At 37.2% G+C, this 24121-nt stretch overlaps 3 protein-coding genes and 1 pseudogene across 4 annotated transcripts; 2 read left to right on the forward strand and 2 right to left on the reverse strand.

The window, feature by feature from the left end:
* The first annotated feature begins 816 nt into the window (after positions 1-816).
* On the forward strand, positions 817-1650 carry LOC147790056 (uncharacterized). Its single transcript, XM_087129236.1, has one exon. The coding sequence runs from the start codon at positions 1121-1123 to the stop codon at positions 1529-1531; it is 411 nt and encodes a 136-aa protein (XP_086985362.1). The 5' UTR covers positions 817-1120; the 3' UTR covers positions 1532-1650.
* A 1022-nt stretch (positions 1651-2672) lies between these two features.
* LOC111807201 (succinate--CoA ligase [ADP-forming] subunit beta, mitochondrial-like) lies at positions 2673-6889 on the forward strand (annotated as a pseudogene). Its single transcript, XR_015423215.1, has 8 exons — positions 2673-2941; positions 2975-3726; positions 3917-4029; positions 4900-5011; positions 5153-5217; positions 5861-5933; positions 6123-6178; positions 6633-6889. The product of XR_015423215.1 is annotated as a succinate--CoA ligase [ADP-forming] subunit beta, mitochondrial-like (transcript).
* Positions 6890-7003: 114 nt separating this feature from the next.
* Positions 7004-10233, reverse strand: LOC111807203 (glutathione gamma-glutamylcysteinyltransferase 3-like). The gene is made up of 8 exons (XM_023692811.2): positions 10001-10233; positions 9736-9892; positions 9075-9313; positions 8321-8484; positions 8181-8232; positions 7820-8047; positions 7264-7743; positions 7004-7184 (listed from the first exon to the last, which is right to left on the reverse strand). Exons 1-8 carry the CDS (start codon positions 10073-10075, stop codon positions 7128-7130), a joined length of 1452 nt encoding a protein of 483 aa, XP_023548579.2. The 5' UTR covers positions 10076-10233; the 3' UTR covers positions 7004-7127.
* A 533-nt stretch (positions 10234-10766) lies between these two features.
* Positions 10767-23547, reverse strand: LOC111807202 (glutathione gamma-glutamylcysteinyltransferase 1). The gene is made up of 8 exons (XM_023692810.2): positions 23327-23547; positions 22388-22544; positions 21514-21752; positions 21123-21286; positions 20108-20159; positions 13431-13658; positions 12834-13343; positions 10767-11143 (listed from the first exon to the last, which is right to left on the reverse strand). The coding sequence occupies exons 1-8, from the start codon at positions 23399-23401 to the stop codon at positions 11057-11059; spliced, it is 1512 nt and encodes a 503-aa protein (XP_023548578.2). The 5' UTR covers positions 23402-23547; the 3' UTR covers positions 10767-11056.
* Positions 23548-24121: the final 574 nt, after the last annotated feature.

Raw genomic sequence — 24121 nt, forward strand, 5'->3', positions numbered from 1 at the left:
TTTTAAAATGGCTAAGTTATTACTGTCATGTCTTTGAACGCAAACGCAAAAATATGACTGTGAGAGTAGAAGCGAGTTGGACTCATCATCGGAAGTTATTTAGGTACCGTAGACTACTTTTTTGCAAAAGGAAGGTAAAACGGCATACACGTATGAAAAGTCTTATTAAGGCTAGTTTGTTGTTGTCTTAATATGCTTAAAGACGTCCGACTCGAACTACACCATAAATGCCGACGTCATCTTAGTTTTTCAATGAAACTAGAGATATTGAATCTGCTTCGTTGATTTTGGTAGGACAACGATACAAGCCAGATATCTCTAAAGCGTCAAATTCATTGAACTTATCTACTTTAAATTTAACCGGGATGATGAAGAACGTGTCTGAAAGTTATGACCAACGTTACAAAAGTATTTTAACAATTTTAAAATAATTTCCATTGAAATTAATGATTATTTTTAAAGATTTTTTTTTTTTTTTTTTTTTTTTTTTTTTTTTTTTTTTGTGGGATTAGAAGAATTTAATTAGTGAAATTTTATAATTGAAGAATTGAGTAAATTTGTTAAGACGCGAGAGTTTTTTTTAAAAAACAAAATGATAGCGAAGCGATAAATAAGAATCTAGTTCCCTTCCTTTTCTGAAAAACAGATAAGTCCGTACGTTTGGCATGAAAAAAGGGAAAATTGCCAATATGGGGTAGTTTGGTAATTTAACTCCTCGTGGCATTTTCGTAGTTTCCTTCATTATCAAGGGCAAATCCATAGGCCAAGTTCTATAAATAAAACCTCCCTCTTCAGCCTCGTCCTCTCAAAGACAAGCTTCTTTCTTTCTCTCTCTCTCTCTCTCTCTTCTACTGGTTTCTCTGTTTCTCCTCGTCTCCGTTACGGTTTATTTTCTCCCGTTCTCTCAATTTTTACCTCATCGGGTTATTTTATTTTATTTTATTTTTTTATTTTATTTTAGGCCCCTTATAAATTATTAAATTAATTTATCAGGCTGGCCTGGGGGGCGTTTTATTTAAATAATTATTAATACATAGAGATTGAGAGAATATATTTTGCTGACGTGGCGTGAACTGGCAGTAGTAGGTTTAGGTTAGAGGGTTAAGGGGGGAGGGTCAGGATGAATACAACCAAAACGATGCGTTTACCTCCTCGTAGATTAATGACCTCAGATGGGCCCAGTTCCAGGCCCAATAAGAGGAAAGAGAGAAAGGGCTTTGATGATGAGGCCCACCAACTGTCATTCACAGCTAAAGTATCGAAGCCGACACCGCCTCAATCCAACCACCTCCTAGCCGGCTACTTAGCTCACGAGTTCTTCACCAAAGGCACCCTCTTTGGCCAAGCTTGGGATCATCCGGATGTGTCTACGGCGGCTTCACCACCTGACCTCAACGACAAACGCCAAGCCGAGCTGCACCCCAAGAATTACCAGTCCTACGTGGAGGTAGCTAATTTGTTGAAACACGGTGGGGCCCACTTTGAAGGTATTGTCAATCCCACCCAGCTAGCTCGCTTGTTAAACCTATGATTTTATTTTAATTTTTTCCCCTTTTCTTAACCCTATCTGTGTAACATGTGGCGTGCTGTGGACCATTTTTTTTAGGGGGACCACTTCAATTTTAAATAAGAATTGAGAAAATTAATTTCCCTTTTATCTTAATATAATCAACCAATATTTTGTCCTCTCTTTTCAATTTAATTATAAAAGTTTATTAATATATGAATTATTTAATTAATATATATTATTTTGTCCACTCAATTTTCTTCCACCATTTATTTGATATAATAAATGAAAATATTTTAGAGTATTTACTAAATTTTGTACAAATATATAATTTTTTTTAAAAATTATTCATAAAAATGTATTATTAATGGTTTATTTAATTACTCGTTGACTAAATTTATTTAGTGATTATAAAAGTATTACCAAAACTTTCTTAATTTAAGAAATGCATATGGTAATAAAGTTAATTTTTTTTTAATAATATTACTTTATAAGACCATTAACTTTGAAATAAAATAGCTAAAATAGTTTAATTAATTAATTATTTTTTTAATATTATTTACATGTTAATAAAAAAATAATAACAATATTTTTCTTATAAATTTGTTGAATGAATAATTTATTTTTATGACTATTAAGTTATCAAACTCTTTTGAATAATTATTTTGTAAACCAAAGTTTGTTTTATTATATTATTATTTCCAATTTTAATTAAATGTATTTACTTACTTATTATACAATTACCACTAATTAACTTTTATTTGACTAATGTATTTTATTAAAAAAATTGGTTAATATAGAGTAGAATAATATGTATGGTAGTAAATCTGGATTTTTAACTATTTTTTCTGTAAAAAAAAAAAAAAGAAAAAAAAAAAAGAATATTACATTTATTTGAGTCGCAAATATTTTATAAATAATATAAATAATATAGATGAGTTAAATATATGTGTTTATTTTATCAAAATTGTATAAAAAATGTATTTTATTTTAAGCATTATATTTTTATAAAATCTATTTAGAATTAAAATAATCGTATGGTAAGTTATATATTCTAAAAAAATCAAATAAATAAGTTTGTTTCGTCTAATTTAGATACTAATTATTATAAATGATGACTATTAAATAACAAACAACTAATAATTTACTCCTTATTCGAGTGAGTCAATCAATGATATTAAGTCTCTTAAGACCTATTTACTTTTTTAATTAGAGACCAACGTCTTGGAGCTATTGTTGGATTGGTTGGACCTACTAGTTTAGGTAAATATCCAATACGTCCTCCAATCGGAGAAGTCATTTTTTGGGATCTGTGTGCTCCTTGGTTAGAACCACTTAGATGTCCTAATAGTTTGGACTTGAGTAGACTGAAAAAAGACATACAACCTTAGCACGAACGACGTTTCGAGTAATATATTACATTTGCTCCTTTAGGTTATGAGTAATATATTACATTTGCTCCTTTAGGTTCTTTAAATTTCGCGGCTGCCGAAATTAATGCAGTCAATCAATTATGTCTCCTAGAAGTTGGTTAGCTACCTCTCATTTTGTTCTAGGATTCTTCCTATTCGGAGGTCATTTATGACATCCAGGAAGGGCTCGTGCTGCAAGATTTGAAAAGGAATTGATCGTGATTTTGAACTTGTTCTTTTCATGACTCCTCGTAACGGAGACACGCGATCTAATGCCTTAAGTCAAAATCAATTTGATTCCACCATATATATATTAGGTGAGACGGATCAGTTTATATTTTAAAAGCCTTAAAATTTGTGTTAAAACATCATGACTGACGTAGGTGGAGGGTGCCAATAGACAATAATTTTGAAAGTATTTTTAAAAAAATTAAATGACATAAATTATTTTTAAATTATATTTTATTTATGTAAAGAGTCCATTTATATCTTTTTATTTATTTTTTACTTACCCTAAACCCTAATTTTAAAAGACGTAATAGTAATTAACTAAATATTAACGTATATTAAAAATTTTAAATAAAGAAGAAGAAGAAGAAATTTCCGTCGCTGGAACGATCATTCTCTGCCTCCGCCATAAAGAGGCCGTAAATTTCCTTCTGCTACCATCACTTTCTGCAGATTGTATCGATCGTTCTATCATACATGGTGAGAGGATTGCTCAACAAGATCGTCTCTCGATCTCTTTCTGTGGCAGGCAAATGGTAGCAGCAACAGCTCCGCCGTCTCAACGTCCATGAGTATCAGGTTCTTTTTTCTAATACTCTGTTTAACTATGAGCATATACTGGATTTTGATTTCTGGACATGTTTAGGCGTCATAACATTTGGGTAATTTTTGTTTTCGATGCTTCTTGTATTTGATTTAAAATCCGCGAGAGAATTTTCATTTTGCCCACGAACTTTGTTTTTTTTGTTGTTTTTACTGTGGAGATCAGGGGACTGAGTTGATGAAAAAATATGGGATCAATGTGCGTAAGGGTATTTTGCTATTTCTTCTGTTGATGAAGCAAAAAACGCAGTTCAAACTGGTTTTCCTGATGCGAAAGAGGTAAGCATGGGGCGTTTCTTTCTTTGGGCGCTTACAAATTCTGAAAAAGTAGGAATCATAACGGTTGATAGCCCACCGCCAGCAGATATTGTCCTCTTCATGCTAGGGAAAATGTTTCACACACGCTTCTAAATGGTGTTTCTTTCTCCTCCCAACCAATGTGAGATTGTGTCCCCAACCAATGTACCAACGTGGGTTCTCACAATCCACCCCTGAAAGGTTTCCACACCCTTATAAAGGGGTGGTTCGTTCTCCTCCCCAACCAATGTGGGATTGTGTCCCCAATCAATGTACCAATGTGGGTTTTCACAATCCATCCCCTGAAAGGTTTTTAGGGTGTTTCTTTCTCCTCCCAAACCAATGTGGGATTGTGTCCCCAACCAATGTACAAATGTGGGTTCTCACAATCCACCCCCTGGAAAGTTTCCACACCCTTATAAAGGGTGTTTCTTTCTCCTCCCGTTCCTTTCTTCAATCGATGTGGGACCCCCACCAAATCCACCTTCCTTCGGGGTCTAGCGTCCTTACTGGCACACCACCTCGTGTCTACCCCTCTTCGGGAAACAACCCCTTGCTGGCACATAGTCCGGTGTCTGGCTCTGATACCATTGCAATGACCCAAGCCTACCGCTATCAGATATTGTTCTCTTTGGACTTTTCGTTTCAGGCTTTCGTCCTCTTTGGACTTTTCCTTTCGGGCTTCCCCTCAAGGCTTTAAAACGCGTCTGCTAGGGTAAAGTTTCCACATCTTTATAAAGGGTGTTTCGTTCTCCTCCCCAACCAATGTCACAGTAACGCTAAGCCACATTGTAAATTGGCAAAAACTTGGGCAGTTATGAGAATCATTATACAAGATTTGATATTGTGCAGTTGGTCGTTAAGAGTCAAATTTTGGCTGGTGGAAGAGGTTTGGGAACATTCAAAAGCGGCTTAAAGGGTGGAGTACACATAGTGAACGTGGAACAGGTTGAAGAGCTTGCTGGTAGGATGCCCTTTTTGAATATTCAAGTTCTACCAAAAAATCCCAGCAGTGTTTTCTTGTACATAGATGGTTACTCCTGAATTCTTGGAACTAGGATCATGAAATAAAATCCTTCCCCACTTTTTCCTATTATGTGTGCAGGCAAGATGCTTGGGCAGATACTTGTCACTAAACAAACTGGTCCTCAGGGCAAAGTTGTCAGCAAGGTAACATGTCTTTCGACCCTGCGTAGTCGCTTGAGTTCCTTTATGCACAATCTTCCTGAATATGTGAATCTAGAGGTAATAGATTTTGTGGATTCTGTTCTTCCGCCTTGGTTCATGATTTTGTTTTTTTGAAACATTGCCAAGTTTCTCAAGGTTCTAATACTTTATAGCATTAGCTCCTTATGGCTCAATTTTTTGACTCAACAATTTGGAAGAAGATTTTGCATTGGTTGAATTCACTTTGTGAGGAAGTGGAATGTTGCCTTTTTCTCTTTAGTTTTTGTGGGCGTTCATTGAGCAAATTCACCTTGTAGTTGACGAAGACCAAATTATTTAGGCTAATTACCACTTAAACATCAAAATAGACTTTCTAAAGTTACTTTTCGGTCAACTTGCATGCATTTCGACTAATCTCACGGGATAGTCTACTTGAGCCTATAACATTGGGTACCAAGCAAACTGATCGGAGATTAAATCCCAAGTAACGTGGTCAACACCTCAGATTGAACCCATTGGCTAAGCCTTTTATTTATTATACTTATGACCCCTATTGATGTTTTATTGACTTTTTTGAACACTTATCGATGTTTTAATGACTGAATTAATTTGATTTCCTTCTTCTTCTCTGTATATCTCAATGCAGGTTTATCTGTGTGAGAAGTTGTCACCTATGAACGAAATGTACTTTGCTATCACTCTGGATCGTAAAACCGCAGGTCCAGTATGTTGCATTACCATGCGTGCCTATACTTCGTTTGTTTTTTTTTTAAAAAAAAAAATATATATATATATATATGAATTTGCTTAATTTTCAGCTTATAATTGCGTGTAGAAAGGGTGGAACTAGCATTGAAGATCTTGCTGAGAACTTCCCAGATATGATTATGTTTTTGGTTGTTTGGCAGTGTTGGCAAGCAAGGAGCGATGTTTTGATGTCATCCATTTGTTTGTTGCTTGGAAGGTACGTATTGATGTTTTCATAGGATTAGCAATGGCACCGTCCCTGATGCTAACTGAGATAAAGCCTGGGGTGTTGTAAGAGGAGCTCCCTTTTAATCTCACTATATCCTACTACTACTTCATCTCCCCATTCTCTCCCATCAAAAACTCAACTCAATTCTTCTAACACCATCCTTATCCAACCTCAACTCAACTCCCAGGACAATCTCCCTTCCATCTCCTCTGTTATGAAAAATCGGGTCCTTCTTCCTCGCGACTCTCTTCTCTATTCTTCGTGGTCCTTCCTCCTCTGAGGCTTCTTCCTGAATCTCTCTTATGTCTTTACCACCACCCCCTCACATGGAACATCATCCACAGCGCTGCCTCAATCTCCTATCGCCCTCTCAGTCGTAAAGGTTATAAAAAATTTATTGTAAGATTGGGTATGACCACCTTGTGTTGTTGTTGTTGAAAAGGTTGCCCTCAAAGTGCCCGTGATTGTTCGGCTTGAAGCTTGAAGGTACAAATGTCGACCAAGGAAAAACAATTCTCAAGGTAAATCTGCGCTCTTTAAGATCTTGATGGTGATGCTGCAGAGAGAGCAGTCAAAGCAGCAGCATATTGAGTGAATTCTTTTTTTTTTTTTTTTTGCTGAGATACACGAGTTTTAGTGGTTGAGTTTGTAATCTCCCAGATTATCTAATAATATGTTATTTCAAATTTTGATCTCCCACACCATGAATGCCAGATTGATTACCATCTGATTGTTTCCACAAGATAACATAAAATGGCTATCTCGTTGGAGCAACTGACCATTACTACAAGGCCAGCTTTGGGGGAATAAATATAGCGCAATACTAACACAAACTTCATTAGCAGCTAGTTTTATACAAGAAATGAGATGAAAATTCAACCAGACACAAATAAAATATAAATTCACAACATTACCGACGAATGAAATATGAAGAAGATTATTGAGAGCCGAGATCAGTCATAAGAAGGTGCATTTGTTGTCTCAAGTGCAGAACCTGCAAGGAATAATATGGATATACTTTTTTTTTCAAACCAAAGCAGAAAGGAAACAAAGAAGCTCAAAAGCTGGATTACCTCATCCTGAAGCGAAGCAGGAAGGTTCTTTTCTGCAACAAGTGTGTTAATGTCTGCCAACAGCTTCTCTTCTTTAACGGTGGACCAAATACGTTGGGGCAGTGATAGCAACAATATGGTTAGAACATCAACAACAGATGGCCACTCACAACAACACTCATCTGTTTTACACAAAGGTACCAACATTTCTACCCCTTGTTTAGTACTAACATTACTAACAACGCTCCCTGACACCACCACTGCTGCCTTCTCATTTTCACCATTCAGATGATGGATATCGGTTTTGCAGCAACTTCGATCAGCCCAGCATCGTTTCCCACCTAAAGTTTCTGCCCCTTGACAACAAACACTTGCAGCAATTGCATGTAATTCATCTTTGTCAAACGAAGATGTCAAGCCTTTGCATAGTGTCTCAGATGCCAACCATTGTTTGACATGTTTGAAGAGTTCAGTCGCTCGGAGTTGTTCCAATATCTCTTCCTGAGATTCCCATACTTAAACCTCATAAAACAAATCATAGCAAGAAAAATAACAGAAGGAAGCTCTAGAGAACAACCTTGACAGCTAGTCTTCCTCTCTCCTCTGCATTTAGTTTTACATTCCCATCCTCTTTCTCCCGGACTTCTGCAACCCACTTGATAAATTGTCTGAGATTTGGAGGTGGCATTTTAAATACTACAGAAAGTAATCCCCTTACATCTTTCACCTCTTCTGTTTTCAAAAGTTGGGGAATTTCTTCTGTTAAGTATTTTATAATGTTATTCCAACCGTCATGCTGACAACTCTGCACAAAACAAATTTACGACCAGTGTTCAGTATTAATTCTTAACACGTATGTAGACGAGAAGACCTAAAAACATACACTTTGACGTTTAGAGACTTATCAAACAACTTTGAAGTTTATGAAAAGGATGTACCAGAGTGTAAAGAATAGACGGTCCCCTGGGAAGCTTTGATAAAATCATGTAGCTGCGTTGAAAAGAAAACTTCAGAACATGGATCGGCAGAACAGAAGCTACTCCACAAATAAACACGAGAAATGAGAATATGGGTTTACCCTCTAGGCAGTCCTGTTGCACTGTCAATTGTGTTCATGGCATCCCACAGTAGGGTAAGTGGAACCCAGTGAGGAGGATACTTGAAACGCGCAACATCTAAGATGAGAACCATATCTTTTCCAGTATGATAACCCCCTATTGGTGAAAAATGGCCACTTCCAGTCTGAAACCAATTATTATGTTAAAAACAAGCCTCAAATTAACTTCTATGACAAGTGATCAAACACACCACATCTTCTTCAGAATGTCAAGAGTTGTTTCTCATGAAAGAACACTTGTTCACATGTAACAAACATGGTTAGGGCCATCTTGATTAATTGTGAGATCTCACATTGGTTGGAGAGGAGAACGAAACATTCTTTATAAGCGTGTGGAAACCTCTCCCTAGTATACGAGTTTTAAAACCTTGAAGGGAAGCCCAGAAGGAAAAACCTAAAGATGACAATATCTACTAGCGGTGGGCTTGAGCTGTTACAAATGGTATCAGAGCCAGACACTGGGCGGTGTGCCAACGAGGATGTTGGGCCCCCATTGGGGTGAATTGTGAGATCTCACATTGGTCGGAGAGGAGAACAAAACATTCTTTATAAGAGTGTAGAAACCTCTCCCTAGCCGATGCGTTTTAAAAACCATGAGGGGAATTCCGAAATGGAAAACCCAAATAGGACAATATCCCACCCAAAATCTGCTAGCGGTGGGCTTGAGCTATTACATATAGTAAGACCATTGGTGAAGATATATACTCTGATATACCTGCTTAAAAGCTCCTCTATGGTAGGAAGTGATCACATGACAGTCCTCAGAAGATGAACATGACACGACATACTTGCGAAAATCATCAATGGTGCTTTCATTTGCCCTAAAAGCTACCACTTTAGCACCATTGCAGCGAGCCAAACATGCAACCTTGCCAAATGTGATGCCATCAGTTTTGATCTTTGCCAAAGGTTCACAGCAGTCCAGCATAGTGTCATCAAACCATCTCCACGGACCTGAAGAAAACAGGAACAACCGTTTCATCAAACTTACATGAGTCCTGTTGCTATGAAGGTATATCCAAATCTTCTCTCTTTTCTTGCGTCTAAATATTGCTCATTGACAGAGAACAGTTTTGTCCTATCCAATTAGCAAAAAATAGCCAGGGCACCAAATAATCCTGTTTGGAACTGAAATTGCGAATGTTCTCCAAATTGGAAAAGGGACTTCCAGCATAGTATTAGAATGACTGAAAAGAAAAATCAATGCATTGGTCGATATATGCATACAAGATACTGAAGCGGATACTACAGTATATCTGAGGACTAAAATTGGTATGGGATTGTAATTCATCGATTGATAGTATTGCTAGTAGCAGATCCAATGAAAAATGGGCTCTCGATTAATAAGGGAAAACAAGTATCGAATTTGGACTGACCTTTCCATTTTCTACCAGGATCAATAGAAAGAGCATTGAGGACAACGGCAAGGGTGGCAAGTCCACAATAAGCAGGTTCCGATTGCGTTTGGTAGTAAGAAATCAACTTGAAAAACCCTTCCATGGTTCCATCTCCAAGCGCCTCAGTAAACAGACGCTGCAAGATTCATACAGCTAAAGTCGGTAAAAAAGAAAAAAGGCATTAAGAGAATGATCAAGAAATTGAAAAGGGACGGAGAAAGAAGATCTGAGGTCTTGAAAGCACCTTTCCATCGGAAGAAGAAAAATCTATAGCCGGAGGAGAGGGAAGAACTCTGCGATAAAATCCAGCGACGGCCATTGTGGAAGAGAAAGATCATCAACTTCGGTAATTCCGCAAGCAATCTATGGGGGAAGAAAGTGGAAGGGCCTCAATTAGAATTTGGATAGTCTTCATGGAAGTCTCCTCTTTTCTTCCATTTGTTATTCCCATTTTCTTTCCACCATGAACAGATCAGAAGCGAAGACGACAGATTCGAGATTTTTTTTTATTCTTTTTGAATCAACTTTAAGAGTGCGCTTACCGGTGGGCCCGCCTTTTTCTGTTTGAAAAAAACTGATTAAAATATAAATTTTGCTTTTGTATATATTTTAATGCTCTAAATTTGAAATTATACGAACCAAATTTAAAATTTTATTAAAAATGAAATAAAATTAAAATACAAGATGTGGTATTTTAATCAAAATATTTTCTCAAGGAGGACAAATTTTTTGCCCGTAGTCTATCAAGTTTCAACCCACATTGTGTCTATTTTAACCATTGTTTGTGGTATTTAATTTTTAAAATTTATTAAATTCATTTATTTGAAGATAATTAGTAAGGTTAACTGTTAATTAAAATTAAAAACCTAATATTTAAGATATATTATCAAATATTTATTTATGAATGAAAATTAAATAAATATTATTTATTTATAAGAAAGTTCGACATTTGCAAGACCAAACATAATACACATTATATTCTTCGACGTCTTATTTTAATTAGATTAATCGAAACAATTAAGTTAATTTATACACAGGAAAAATAATCTACAGAAATGAATTAGTACCTGCCAACATTGTCAAAATTGGACCCCATATGACACACTAATTCACTTGAATCAACACACCAAAAATCTTCTGCAATGGCCACTTCAGTCTTCAGCTAACTGTTACAAGGTTGTCATATCTTGATCGACACTTTGATTTGGGGCCTCATATAAATAAATTCAATTCTCCACAACAATTCTTTTGTAGACACTGTTTGATTAAGGGAAGGAAGAGTAACTGGCCTGGCTTCTCGCTAAGGAGGTGGTGTACTTAGATCCAGATCGACCTTGTTCTCCTGGTATTTTTTGAGAAGATGGAGCTGACGCCGCAAGTGCAAAACCTGGAATCACATACACCAAAACTGAAATATCTGGACTTTGCCTTTATAGGTTTGGGACATTCATACATAGCTATTATGGCTACCGCAGAATTCATGGAAACTAAGATTGTATCAGTTGGCATCCAAAAAGAAAAAAAAAAAAAAAAAAAAAAGATATTTTCAATAAATATTTACTCAAAATAAAACCAAGACTGGCCTTCGAGCTAGTTTGAAGGAATCTTCTATGGCGAGCTTGGTTATCGACAAGTTGAATTATAGTTTTGGAAGTCCCTTAGTCCACACCTCAACAATTTGTCTGTTGTAAGAAGGTAGGGACTATGGGAGTATATATTACTCCAAATGAGATGTTTATGTTAGGAATCACGACTCTCCACAATGGTATGATATTGTCCACTTTGAGCATAAGCTCTCATGGCTTTACTTTGGGCTTCCCCAAAAGGCCTCATACCAATGGAGATAGTATTCCTCACTTACTCACTCCTAATAATCCTCACTCGCCATTATATTTTGTTTTTTGCTTCACCGGGTCACTAGGTTGCCTCCAAAATAATTCATGTACAATACTATTGGCCCAATTGGCATCAATAGAAACTTCAACCAACAAATAGATGACCATGCTTTCTAAACCATATACCTTTACCTAGGGCTCATTTTCAAATATCTCAGAACCAAGAAACATCATGAACTGACTTTCCCATGATCACTGCAAAGGTAATATAAAGTTGTGTGAGACAAATAAATGTGTTTTCCCACAACTGTTTGATATTTCTCCTTATCTTTGACCTATTCACTTGTTGCAGCTTGCAATTTCAAATTCGGTTTAGTAGGAGTTTCAACTACTCACAACCGAGTAAACATGTCTCATCAAGTAAATCAATAACAGATTTCTTCCAATTAGCAAGAGATCATTTTTTTGATCCAGTAAATTCCATTCCTAGAGGAATATTACTTTAAAGTTCTCTCCATAAGAGTCTGTTGTATTTGCACTAGAAAACCATTGGTTATTGCTCTCTTACCAAGTTTATTTCCCTTTGAATTTGCCTGCCTTCCATGAATTTTCTAGCAAGTTTCATGAGTGTGACAAGGTTTATTTACGAGGATTCTTGTTCCTTTACCTTGATGATTTGAAGCTTTATTAATAGTTGCTTCGATCACTAAAGTCGAACCTTCAACAATATTGCTTACAAATTTCCAACCAAGCACAAGGTTACGACACCTCTCCTATCATGGAATTTCAGGAAAGAAACTACACCAATTGATGGAAGTGGATTTCTACCAATATTCCAAACCAGACCTCATAGAATTCAAGATTCAGGCAACCAAGATATTTGTAAATGCGACCAGGTCTTCAGTGAATTTCCATTCAGAAGTATATAAGAGATCAAAGACTAGCCAAAACCATTTCATTGAATCAAGAATTTGGTAACTATATCTACTCCTGGTTGATTTTTTTGCCCAATTTTAAAGTAAGTTGAAAGGCCTTTGACCTCCAAGTGTTCATATGTATATTTATGGGGAACATTAAGTCAGATATTTATGGAAGCAATATGAATAGATATAGGATCACTATGAAGACCTATTAGCATCAAGTGCCACATGTCGTAACAGAGTAAGGAAGCTTGGAAGAGGACAAGAAAAATAGCCTTAGCTTGGGAAGAACAAAAAGAAAAGATGGGAAGATAATAGTTACCTCTTCTTGAAGCAAGGTGGGAAAATTTTCCGTGCAAACAAGTTTCTGTAGTTCCCGCAAAAGCTTCTCTTCTTTTATACCAATCCATGTTTCCGAGGGCAAGGCAAGAAGAAGTGTTGTTAACACATCACTGGCGGCTGGATGAATCCCGATTCCATTTTTCGTGCCAGAAAAACAGCACCCAGATCTTACTTGAGATGATGATGGAACCAACATGTCAAACTCCTGTTCATCGTTGCCATTAACAACCATTCCACACACAACTGTAACAGGCTTGTCGCCATTAGCACTGAAGCATCTCACACATGTTTCACGACAGCAATAACCAGCTGAGACGCCTGCATTCCCGTTCAATATTTCTGCTCCTTGGCAACATACACTCGCAGCAATCTCAGGCAAATTGTTTTCATGAGACAATGTAACCATCTTGTGGCACGAACTTTCTAGAGACAGACATTGTCCTACGTGCTTGAAAAGGTCAGTCTCCTGTACCTGTTTCAACACCTCTTCCTGCAAGCAAAATGGCAAGCTCTGGTAAGAACACAGATAGGTATATCATACTAGTAACAAAGGACGAGGCAAGTATATGACCAACACCTTCAGAGCAAGCCTTCCTTTCTCCTCTGGGCTTAAACTTTGACCACTATCTTCTGTCCTTCGGACCTCAGCAATCCACTTGATAAAATCACTATAATTTAAGGGCAGTGATGCAAAAATAACAGTTAAAACATCCTGTGTGTCTTTAAGGTCCTCTGACTTCAAGAGAAGAGGAACATCATCCATCAAGTACTTCGCTATGTTAACCCAGTCCTCATGTTTACAGCTCTACAAGAAGTTCCGGAGTACAATTATTGTTGGAAGAAATAACCTTATTATGCATTGGATAATCGTTTGTCGCAGCATGCATCTAATTGGGACTAAAGATTGATCTTGGTTTATCCAGATCAACTTTAAAATGAAACGAACTTAATAGCTTCAACAAAGTAAAGTCTAATAAAATATAAGCTTTATTTTATAAGCCTCTACATGTAGTAGAGCCAATAATGTTAATATAACATATTGAAGATGGAAAAACAAAGGGAGAAAGTTGGTTCCATTAATCCATTCGTAAAACAAAATAGCCTTCTATTTTGCTAAATTGAACAAAAAGTGAGGCTAAGGGGCAGAATTCCTCGACGAGGACCCCTTTTTAAGGGTGAAGCAGTGAAACGTCAAAGCACTGGGAAACAAAAGCCAAAGTAGGACCCAATAAACCAAAAGTTCTCACAGAAAACAATCTGAGGCTACTAGCCACTTAATCCACTTCAGACACTCTCAATATTTAGCAGTATATATATTACTATGGTAGATATAATAAATTTCATTCCATAGCCAATTCCGTATGCTAAATTCTAATGTGCCTAGATGTGAACCAAAAAGTTCGATTTTTTTATACTTTCAGACATCATACAATAAAGCTTTAATTTAGACAAAAAGAGAAGTAGCCCTGAAACCAGAAGATGACTGACATATATCAATCCATCGATATTCAAAATGAAAGATAAGAGTTTTGGCTCAGAGCAACAATGCAAACTGTTAAGAACTCTATCCATTCGACAAGATTACGTCAAAATCAAAAGAGTACTAACAATAAAAAAATGTCTTCTATGGAAAAAATAGATCAAAAGAGTAAAGTTTATTAATTCCTATATCCCTATTGTATAGTACGTGCATATTAAAAATGTGTATATTAATACTATACACAATCACACATCTCATAATCAAAGACATTTCTAAACTGTTGTATGGAGTATGGAGTATTCAGTAATTACTTCAGCATAATGAGGTAACTAAAACAACCTGCAGCTTCCATAAACAATTGTCATAAAATAAATATTATACCTCTTAGGCTCTTAAAATTAGCATGCGTACAAATCACAGAAAAAGAGTACTAGAGTTAAAAAAAATAAAAAATAAAAATAAAAAAAGAAGAAGAATCCTTCAACCTAACCAATTGGGATTTGATGGGTTTGTTGAACACAACTCACTGTGGGAAACACTCGCACTCTTTATTAACACCAATCGAGAAGAGAATACAAGACACTCGGTAGAATACTTCTGCTTTTTATTGTTTTTGGATGAATAACCTAGGTAGGGTGGAGGGGTATTTATACTGAGCCTAAATAATCTATATTTAACCAATCTAAATCTAGACCTAACAGATTTGAATCTAGACCTAACAAATCTGAATCTTTCTCCTAAAATATCTAGATCTCTTTCTCCTAAAATCTCTACTAAAATAAATATACTGAGCTCGTACAATAATTGGACTTGACTCTATTGGGCTAGTGATGATATTTCAACACTCCCCCTCAGCACTAGTCCTCATTCGCTGCACCATGTTGAGCTGACAGCGAAAACTCTCATGTTTGCCAGTATTCAGCCCTTTTGTAAACAAGTCTGCCACTTAGTCATCTGTCTTGATCTGCTGCATCTCGATTTCTTCCTTTAGGACCTTCTCTCTAATGAAATGGTAGTGCACCTCCACATGCTTTGTTCTAGCATGAAACACCGGATTTTCTGCAAGGCGAATCGCAGATTGGTTGTCGCAAAGAAGTGATATTGGATAGTCAATTTTCTGGTGCAAATCTTCCATCAAGAGTTTCAGCCATGTACTTTCCTGAGCTGCTCCAGCCGCTGCTCTATACTCTGCTTCTGTAGATGATAATGATACTGTTGGTTGTCTCTTGCTACACCAAGAAATTGTTCCCGAACCAAACTTGAACACATACCCAGTGGTTGACCTCCGAGTATCGTGGTCTCCTGCATAGTCAGCATCACAGTATCCAACTAGCTTGCAGTCTTGGCTTCTTTTGTACAAAAGACCATAGTCGATTGTACCTTTGACATATCTCAAGATCCGTCGAGCTGCATCCAGATGAGGCTTCTTTGGACTTTGCATGTATCGACTCATAACCCCAACTGCATAAGAGACATCAGGTCGAGTTAAAGTTAGGTAGATAAGACTACCTATTAGTTGTCGGTATGTTGTTTCATCGTTCAACTCTTTGCCTTCATGTGCACAAATCTTGGCATTTATCTCCATCGGTGTTGAAACTTGCTTGCACTCTAACATGTTGAACTTCTGAAGCATATCTCTTGTATACTTTTGTTGGCAGAGAAACAGTCCTTCATCTTTGCGATCAACTTCTAGGGCTAAGAAGTGTTTAAGCTCTCCTAGCTCTTTCTCTGAAGGCGTACTGATAAATTTTATCTTGTTTGATAAATTTCTCTTTCGTCGTCCCCGGTGATAATCAAATCGTCCACGTAGACCAACACAATTGTCAAATTTCCTTCTCTTTCTTTGATGAATAGGCTTGAGTCTGCATGCGCAACTGAATAACCACTTTGGGTAAGAAATTCAGCAATCTTACCATACCAAGCTCTCGGTGCTTGCTTCAGTCCATAAAGAGCTTTTCTAAGCTTGCATACATAATTAGGATTAGCTGCACTCTCAAATCCCTTTGGTTGGTTCATATAAATCTCCCTGTCTAACTCTCCGTGCAAGAAGGCATTCTTCACATCCATTTGCCACAGTTTCCAATCTTTACTTGCCACAGTTTCCAATCTTCACTTGCTGCGAGTGCTAGCAGGACTCGTACGGTAGTAATCTTTGCCACTGGACTGAATGTTTCATCATAGTCTAGTCCATATTGTTGAGAAAATCCTCGAGCCACGAGTCGAGCCTTGTATCTCTTGATTGATCCATCCGGTCGACGCTTTATTTTGTAGACCCACTTGCAAGAGATGGGTTTGACATCTCCTAGTCTTGACACTAGTTCCCAAGTTTGATTCTGTTCCAAGGCTATTATTTTGTAGACCCACCGAGTTTTGTGATGCTTCTTCATATGTCTCTGGTTCGTAAACTCTATCTTCTACAATAGCTGCATTTGCATACTTAGGATTTGGCCTTCGGATTCTATTTGATCGCCTAAGTTGTTGATGTGTCGTTTCATTTTTATCAGATTCGCTTGATTGAGTCACCTCTTGCTTGTCAATATCAATGTCACTTGGATTTTCAGGTGCATCAACATTTGATTGAATTTGTATAGTTTGCTCCCCCAGCTTCTGTTTTAGAATTTCTTCGACGTTTGAATATGGTAAGACTTTCTTCTCCGAGGACCACCATGTAGATGCTTCATCAAAAACTACATCTCTTGATGTATAGTATTTTCCACTTGTTGGATCATAGCACCTCCATCCTTTTCTTTGATTGTCGTATCCAACAAATACACACTTGACTGCTTTCTTGTCAAACTTGCTACGTAGATGGTCAGGCACAAATACATAGCAAACACAACCAAATACTCAGAAGTAACTAATTGTAGGTTTCATATCCCATAGTATCTCAAATGGTGAGACGAACCCTAGCTTTGGTTGAGGAAGCTTGTTGATCACATGGGCAGCAGTTCGCATAGCTTCAGCCCAAAATCTTCCTGGAACGTTCTTTGCGTGTAACATGCTTCAACAGATTTCTGCAAGGTGTCGATTCTTTCTTTCTGCTACACCATTTTGTTGTGGCGTGTTGGCACGTGTAAATTGACGTCGTATCCCACACTCGTGTAAATATTGATCGAACTCATCTGACATGTATTCTCCGCCATTGTCTGAACGTAGACAACGAATCTTCGCTCCTACTTCTCCTTCGACCATCATCTTGAATTCTTGAAACTTTGAGAACGTGTCAGACTTTTCTTTCATAAAGAAAATCCACAAATATCTTGAGTAGTCGTCAATAAATGTCACCATATACCGCATTCCGCTGATCGATGCTTGTTTGACTGGGCCGAACAAATCAGAGTGAATTAACTCTAATGGTTTCTTTGCTCTGAAACTTGGCTCTTTGTATGGTAATTGATGAGCTTTACCATATTGACATCCAGCGCAGACAACGTCTGTTTTGACTTCAAGTTGAGGTAGACCTTTGAGCATAGATTTCTCCATAATCAGCTTCAACTTATGGTAGCTAATATGTCCCAATCTTGCATGCCATAGATCTGTCGTCTCATTCTTTCGGGTCTTGTCAACATAGGCAGACTCTGCAGATAGGACGTAGACAGACTCCACTCTTCGTCCTTCTATTGTCGGCTTTCCTATTATCTTAACATCTTGATAAACTTTTACATCTTCTGGCCCAAATAAGACGTAGCTTCCTGATGTTGTTAGTTGTGACACTGACAACAAGTACTTCTTTATACCCGGTACATGATAAACATTATGTAGCGACACTGTATCAGACTTATTGCCAGGCATGATTGTCGTATTGCCGATTTGAGCAATTGATAACTGTGTGTTATTTGTTGTACGTACCATATGACTTCCTTTGTACTCTTTCTTGACTTGCAATTTTCTCTGATCGCCAGTCATGTAGTTTGAACATCCTGAATCAACGATCCAGTCATTCTCATAGTTGATATGGTCTTCCATTGTCGCCATGAGTGCTAGCTCGTCTTCTTCTATGGGACATAGTACCTCTGCATCCCATTCATCTTCTATCTTCTTTTTGGATATTGCCACATTGCTTTCAATAGACTTTTTCCTAGACCAACAATCTCTAGACATGTGGCCCTTTTTCCCGCAATTATAGCAAATACCACCAAATCTCGTTCTTTGGAAACTCTTGTTGTCGTTCTTCTGAGCTCTCTCAGGTTGTGCAATCCCTTGGTGGCTTCTTCTTTTGTCACCATTGTATCCACGTTTGGTAGACGGCCTATTATTGCTCCGACTTTCACTCGTGTAGAGTTTCTTCTTCACCCTTCAATGTGAAGCCTCCCATTTGTTTAGCCATGGCTTCTTGGCTAGCTAACAAATTTTCGAACTCTACAAGTGATGGTTGAGTGGGCCATCCTTGTATAGCAGTAATGAAGCTTCGATATTCCGGTCGCAATCCGTGGATTATAATCCTCTTCATTCGAGATTCTACAATGGCGGACTTTGGGTCTAGTTCAGTAATCTCCCGACAGATCGATTTAACCTTGTGGAAGTACTGAGCAATCGTTATGTCACGTTGTGTAATTGACAACAACTCATTCTCCAGAAGTTGTAGCCTCGTATCGTTCTTCTTTGAGAACAACATCACGAACGTGTCCCATGCTTCTTTCGGTGTCTTGTCATCCCAAATATGTTCTAACATCTCTTCTTCGATTGTGGTCTTCATGGCAAATATTGCTTTGCCTGCTTTGATTCTCCATTTGCGCAAGGCGCCGTTGGAATCATCCTCTGGCGGCGTAGTTTCGCACCCGCCAACGATCTCCCAAAGATCCTGTCCTTGTAAATAGGACATCATGCATGTTGCCCACGTGTTGTAGTTGTTGTTGTTGAGTTTCTTGATTCCTCCAACGATTTGGAAATCACCCATCGTGTTGGCCATACCTCAGTAATACCAAACAAGCTCTTTCGACACAAGACTTGTAGAGTCACAGACTTCTCACGACACAAAAGAAACTCACTCACCACTAATCTCAAGAAATCGTTTCTAATGTGGAAGATCAGACAGAGCTGCAACCACAGAGCATACTAAGGATTCCAAGAGATCAGATAACCTACACTCACCTCGCTCTGATACCAAATGTTGAACACAACTCACTGTGGGAAACACTCGCACTCTTTATTAACACCAATCGAGAAGAGAATACAAGACACTCTGTAGAATACTTCTGCTTTTTATTGTTTTTGGATTTTTTTGGATGAATAACCTAGGTAGGGTGGAGGGTATTTATACTGAGCCTAAACAATCTATATTTAACCAATCTAAATCTAGACCTAACAGATTTGAATCTAGACCTAACAAATCTGAATCTTTCTCCTAAAATATCTAGATCTCTTTCTATCTCTACTAAAATAAATATACTGGGCTCGTACAATAATTGGGCTTGACTCTATTGGGCTAGCGATGATATTTCAACAGGGTTATCATATAAAAATCATCTTGATCACAATTAGTAATACCAATATTGACTCAGGCGAGGATCATAGGTAATAAGATATCTTCTGGCCTCTTGATGTTGTCAATGTGCTTGTCACTAAATAATTTGACAGACAAGCACCTTCATAATATAAATATGTCATGGAAATAGTTATTTCAAATTATTTTGGTGACTATCTGTTCATCACGCAAGCAAAATGGAAGAAAAGTAGAAAAAATAAACCACGTGTTGAAAAGTGCCTACAGTGGTGCTTGTGCTTGTTTCTCTCACCTATGTGTAAACTTAAAAATCATAAAATTGTCATCTCACCAGAGTATAGAGCAATCCTGGCTCCCTGTGCGGCCTAGATATAAGCATGAACCTGATGAGCAAAGGAAAACAAAGGTTTAAAGGTAAATGCATATTATTTGCAACAGGTACGAGCAACATTAGGGAAATAATTGACTACACGCAATCTTATCAAGAAGTACCATGAACTTCATAAACCAATAAATCCATCAAATGCTAATCTCATTATTTACATATGCAACACCAAACAAGAAAGTGAACTGAAAGAGGAGCCAAACTGAAGGTCAGAAATGCTTTCAAAGCAGCATATCATTAAATTCCTCCACGTTAAAATTCAAGAAAATTTGTGTCCTTTGATATTCTATTCATGAAGTTAGATAATTCCACTCATTTTATATTTTTCCAACTAAGAAATTCAAGATAATTTATTTCCCTCCTTATATACAGCGAAGTACTTTCTATTTCATCAGAAACCTAAACTCTAAAAGTACAAGCGGGAAGTTCGTAAAGGACAACAAAATCTAGCCAAATAATTTTCATCCAACGGCTGTATTCACAAATCGCATATCCATTACGGTCATCTTATATCTCATGTAGGAATCTTGTTAATTTCCTCTCAAGATCATTGCCGAATATCAAACAAGTACATACCCTTTCATTTCATCATTAGAATGAACTCTATGTTGGGTTGTATAAAGACTTCGATAATGACATTATTACTTATTTAAACATGTTTTTCTTGTTATTATTATTAGAGAAAGAGTATGCCTCAAGAAATAGTCTGAAAAAATATAATAAAAGATAATTTTATATAACGAGACTTTTATAAGATTTTATAAAATTTAAAAATTCTGTGCATGCCCCTTCTTCAACGTCACATGAACCTTTTATAACGGCTCACATTAAAGAGAGAGAATAGAAGGAATAATGCAGATCAACCAATGGAGTGAAACAATTAAGATATACTCCCCTATATGTGCCTATCTGTCTGTGATCATTAGATACAAGCATTTCATTCAAGCACAAAGCCAATTACCCTCTATGTTGTCCTGTTGCTTCATCCACGTGTTCCATACCTTTCCAAAGAAGTTTGACCGGAACCCAGTGAGGAGGATACTTAAAGCGTGCAACGTCCAAAATAAGTGCCATGTCCTGCCCAGCATGATAGCCACCAATAGGCGAAAAATGACCAGTTCCTGTCTGCACGACAAGAACAAATGTTTATCAATTCTTTAAGCCAATAAAGTTCATTGCATCAAGATTTAGGAGTATATTGTCAAATTGAGGATACTCATATTACAGGCTTTGTTACCTACTGTAATGATCCAACATATCTCTTTGATCATTATTGTGAATTGAAAAAGCACCTTAACCAATGAATAAGTGAGAGATTGTGAAAAGAAAGTATTAAATATATCAACACTAACCTGTTTCAATGCTGCTCTATGATAAGACGAAATGATATGACAATCATCAGAAGTGGAGCATCTATGTATGTATTTGCGAAAATCATCTATAGTACTTTGGTTTGTTCGAAAGGCTTGGACTTTTGCTCCAGCACAGTTAGCCAGACATACAAGTTTTCCCAATGAGATGCCTCTAGCTTTAACCTTTTCCAATGGTTCACAACAATCCAACATAGATTCATCGAACCATCTCCAAGGTCCTTTCACAAAAATAGAAAGTATGAATACACTTTTACTGACTACGCTCAAATTAATATAGTGATCAACATGAAAGTAAAAGGATGGCCATAAAGTTTCAGTAAACAAAAGCTAAGGAATGGGAAGGTAGTTCAACTTAGCCAAGCTCAATGATTTCTTCTTCTTATTAATTGGGATTCCTTAATAATTATTGTAACATGAAGCAGAACTTTTTATTGAAGACTAAAAAGCGAAAGAGACTAGACAGGAGAATAAAACATAAATGAAAGGGCACAAGAAAAAGACGAAATTGGCTGAAAATTCTGAAAGCCGAGCAGAAAGCCCTCAAATGTCCCCTCATACCTCTGTAAGGGTCTACATCATCAACACGAGATAAATACTACTGATAATGTTTTATAATCTGGTTAGTCATTTGGATGCCCTTATTTTCATTTCCCAAAGGCCATACCAGACTCAGCAGTTTTACTGTCATTATTTTCATATTCCGATGCTTCTTAAGAGATTCTATCAAAACAGATTTAGCTCTCTTTCGTTTGGAATTATCCCATCAATGATTCAACTAGGTTTCCTTAATACACTTCGTTTAAATGCACATCTTATCTATAAAATGAACGGAGGCAAAAACTTCTCACAGTACCTTTCCATTTTCTTCCTGGATCAATGGCAAGTGCGTTTAATACCATTGATAGGCTGGCCAGACCACAATATGCAGGCTCTGATTGTGTTTGAAAATAAGAGATTAACCTATAAAAACCTTCCATAGTCCCATGTTGAACAGCTTCTATGAAGAGTTGCTGCAGTTCCAAATGATGCATATAATTAGTGGGAAGTTAATATTTTCCTTCTAGTGATTGTGCTGGATAAATGATTGGTTGAGCAATCCCAACTTCAAACGTTTTAAGTTGTAAGGACAGATTGTAATAAGTAGATATTATCTTCATAAGATCATAAGCATACGAACTCTATGTTCAGATGGCTATATATACAAACGTTTCAATTATTTAATATTCATATACGACGTACGAAAAGAGAATTGAGGCAAGATATCAAGTGATCAAAGTAAATTATTTTTCGTACTTCAGAAATATATCCGTTGGCAACACAGTAGGCATCACAATATCCAAGGACGAGGAATGATTTACATGATGACTACAAAATTATTTTCCTATAAGTGTAACAACTTACATTCAATCCGAACCCTCGTCTCATTAAAATAACTTCTAATCTAGAAAGCAAGAACTTCAATTCGCTATTTAGGTGCATCACATTCGTTTCTTGAGACTTCGATTCAGTTATCATTGGTATACAATCATGATTTCAAAAAGCAACCTACGACCAGAAAAATTATCCACCTGGAAAGCGGCAATCGATTAACAGAAGCATTAACAGAAATTCATGGATTAGATTGAATTATTTTATAAAATGCTGCACATTAGCGAACACACTCAAATCCACATTACAGAAAAGGCAAAGTAGGGACTCACAGACTAAATTTTAACGAAGGGAGAGACAGTAATGAACACCAGTGGAACAACGGGGAGAAAAATGAAAGATAACAGAGCAAGCGAGTACATACCTTCCCCTCGGAGGAAGCGAAGTCGATCGCCGGAGGAGAAGGAAGAATCCGCCTATACAACCCCGCCATAGCCATTTTCAAAAGTTTCACAAATTTGATTACAAAATGAATCAACGACAAACACTCGAACAATGAAATTGGTAAGTGAATCGTCTGTTCTCGCGGCTGACTGAAGACTCTGGTTTTGCCGCTAAATTTGACCCAAAACCAAACCAAACCAAACCAAATCAATACCCCGTATGACCGAAGGCCACGACAGTCAATAAATACAATACTAATGACTTTTTCACCCGCTCTTTACTACTATCGCCGTCCTAATTTACCGCTTAAACTCATAGTTATTTTATTTCTTTTATTTGGTATGAATTATGCATTATAATTTATAGTCAATAAGGCACGCGATCAGGCCCAGCCCACGTACACGCTTGTAGCCAGCCCAATCCAAGTTGGGCTAGACCCGTACACGACCCAATCATTTCCGAGCCTCAGCTTTCGTGAAGCCCATATTGGCCCAAGCTGTCTTCTCACACCAGCTCATTCGTGTGGCACGCGTGCAGCTCAAGAACGGCTCGCCTCCAAGCTATCAACTTGTAGTCAGCTCATGGCAGCTCCAGACAACTTGTTGGCTTGTTTTACCTATTTTAGACCGGTTCAGTGCGTTCTCGACCTAATTGACCCGGCTCGGGCTTAGGATTGATTTTAAGATAATTAAGTTAGAGTAGCTTCATGAATAATTTTTATGGCTGATCTCATGAAACGTCATAGACAAAATTAGATTCAGAATTTATGAATGGT

Source organism: Cucurbita pepo, chromosome 12 (genome assembly GCF_057944985.1).
Source record: "Cucurbita pepo subsp. pepo isolate OVF chromosome 12, ASM5794498v1, whole genome shotgun sequence".
NCBI lineage: Eukaryota > Viridiplantae > Streptophyta > Magnoliopsida > Cucurbitales > Cucurbitaceae > Cucurbita > Cucurbita pepo.

Coding starts and splice junctions, on each gene's coding strand:
- LOC147790056 (XM_087129236.1), top strand. CDS start 1,121: ATGAATACAACCAAAACGATGCGTTTACCTCCTCGTAGATTAATGACC.
- LOC111807203 (XM_023692811.2), bottom strand. CDS start 10,075: ATGGCCGTCGCTGGATTTTATCGCAGAGTTCTTCCCTCTCCTCCGGCT. Junction 9,314..9,735: donor TCCTGGTAGAAAATGGAAAG/GTCAGTCCAAAT, acceptor TGTTTTCTTCAG/GTCCGTGGAGATGGTTTGAT. Junction 7,185..7,263: donor CTGCTTCGCTTCAGGATGAG/GTAATCCAGCTT, acceptor TATTCCTTGCAG/GTTCTGCACTTGAGACAACA.
- LOC111807202 (XM_023692810.2), bottom strand. CDS start 23,401: ATGGCTATGGCGGGGTTGTATAGGCGGATTCTTCCTTCTCCTCCGGCG. Junction 20,160..21,122: donor GCAACAGGACAACATAGAGG/GTAATTGGCTTT, acceptor TTTGCTCATCAG/GTTCATGCTTATATCTAGGC. Junction 11,144..12,833: donor CCACCTTGCTTCAAGAAGAG/GTAACTATTATC, acceptor ATGTGATTCCAG/GTTTTGCACTTGCGGCGTCA.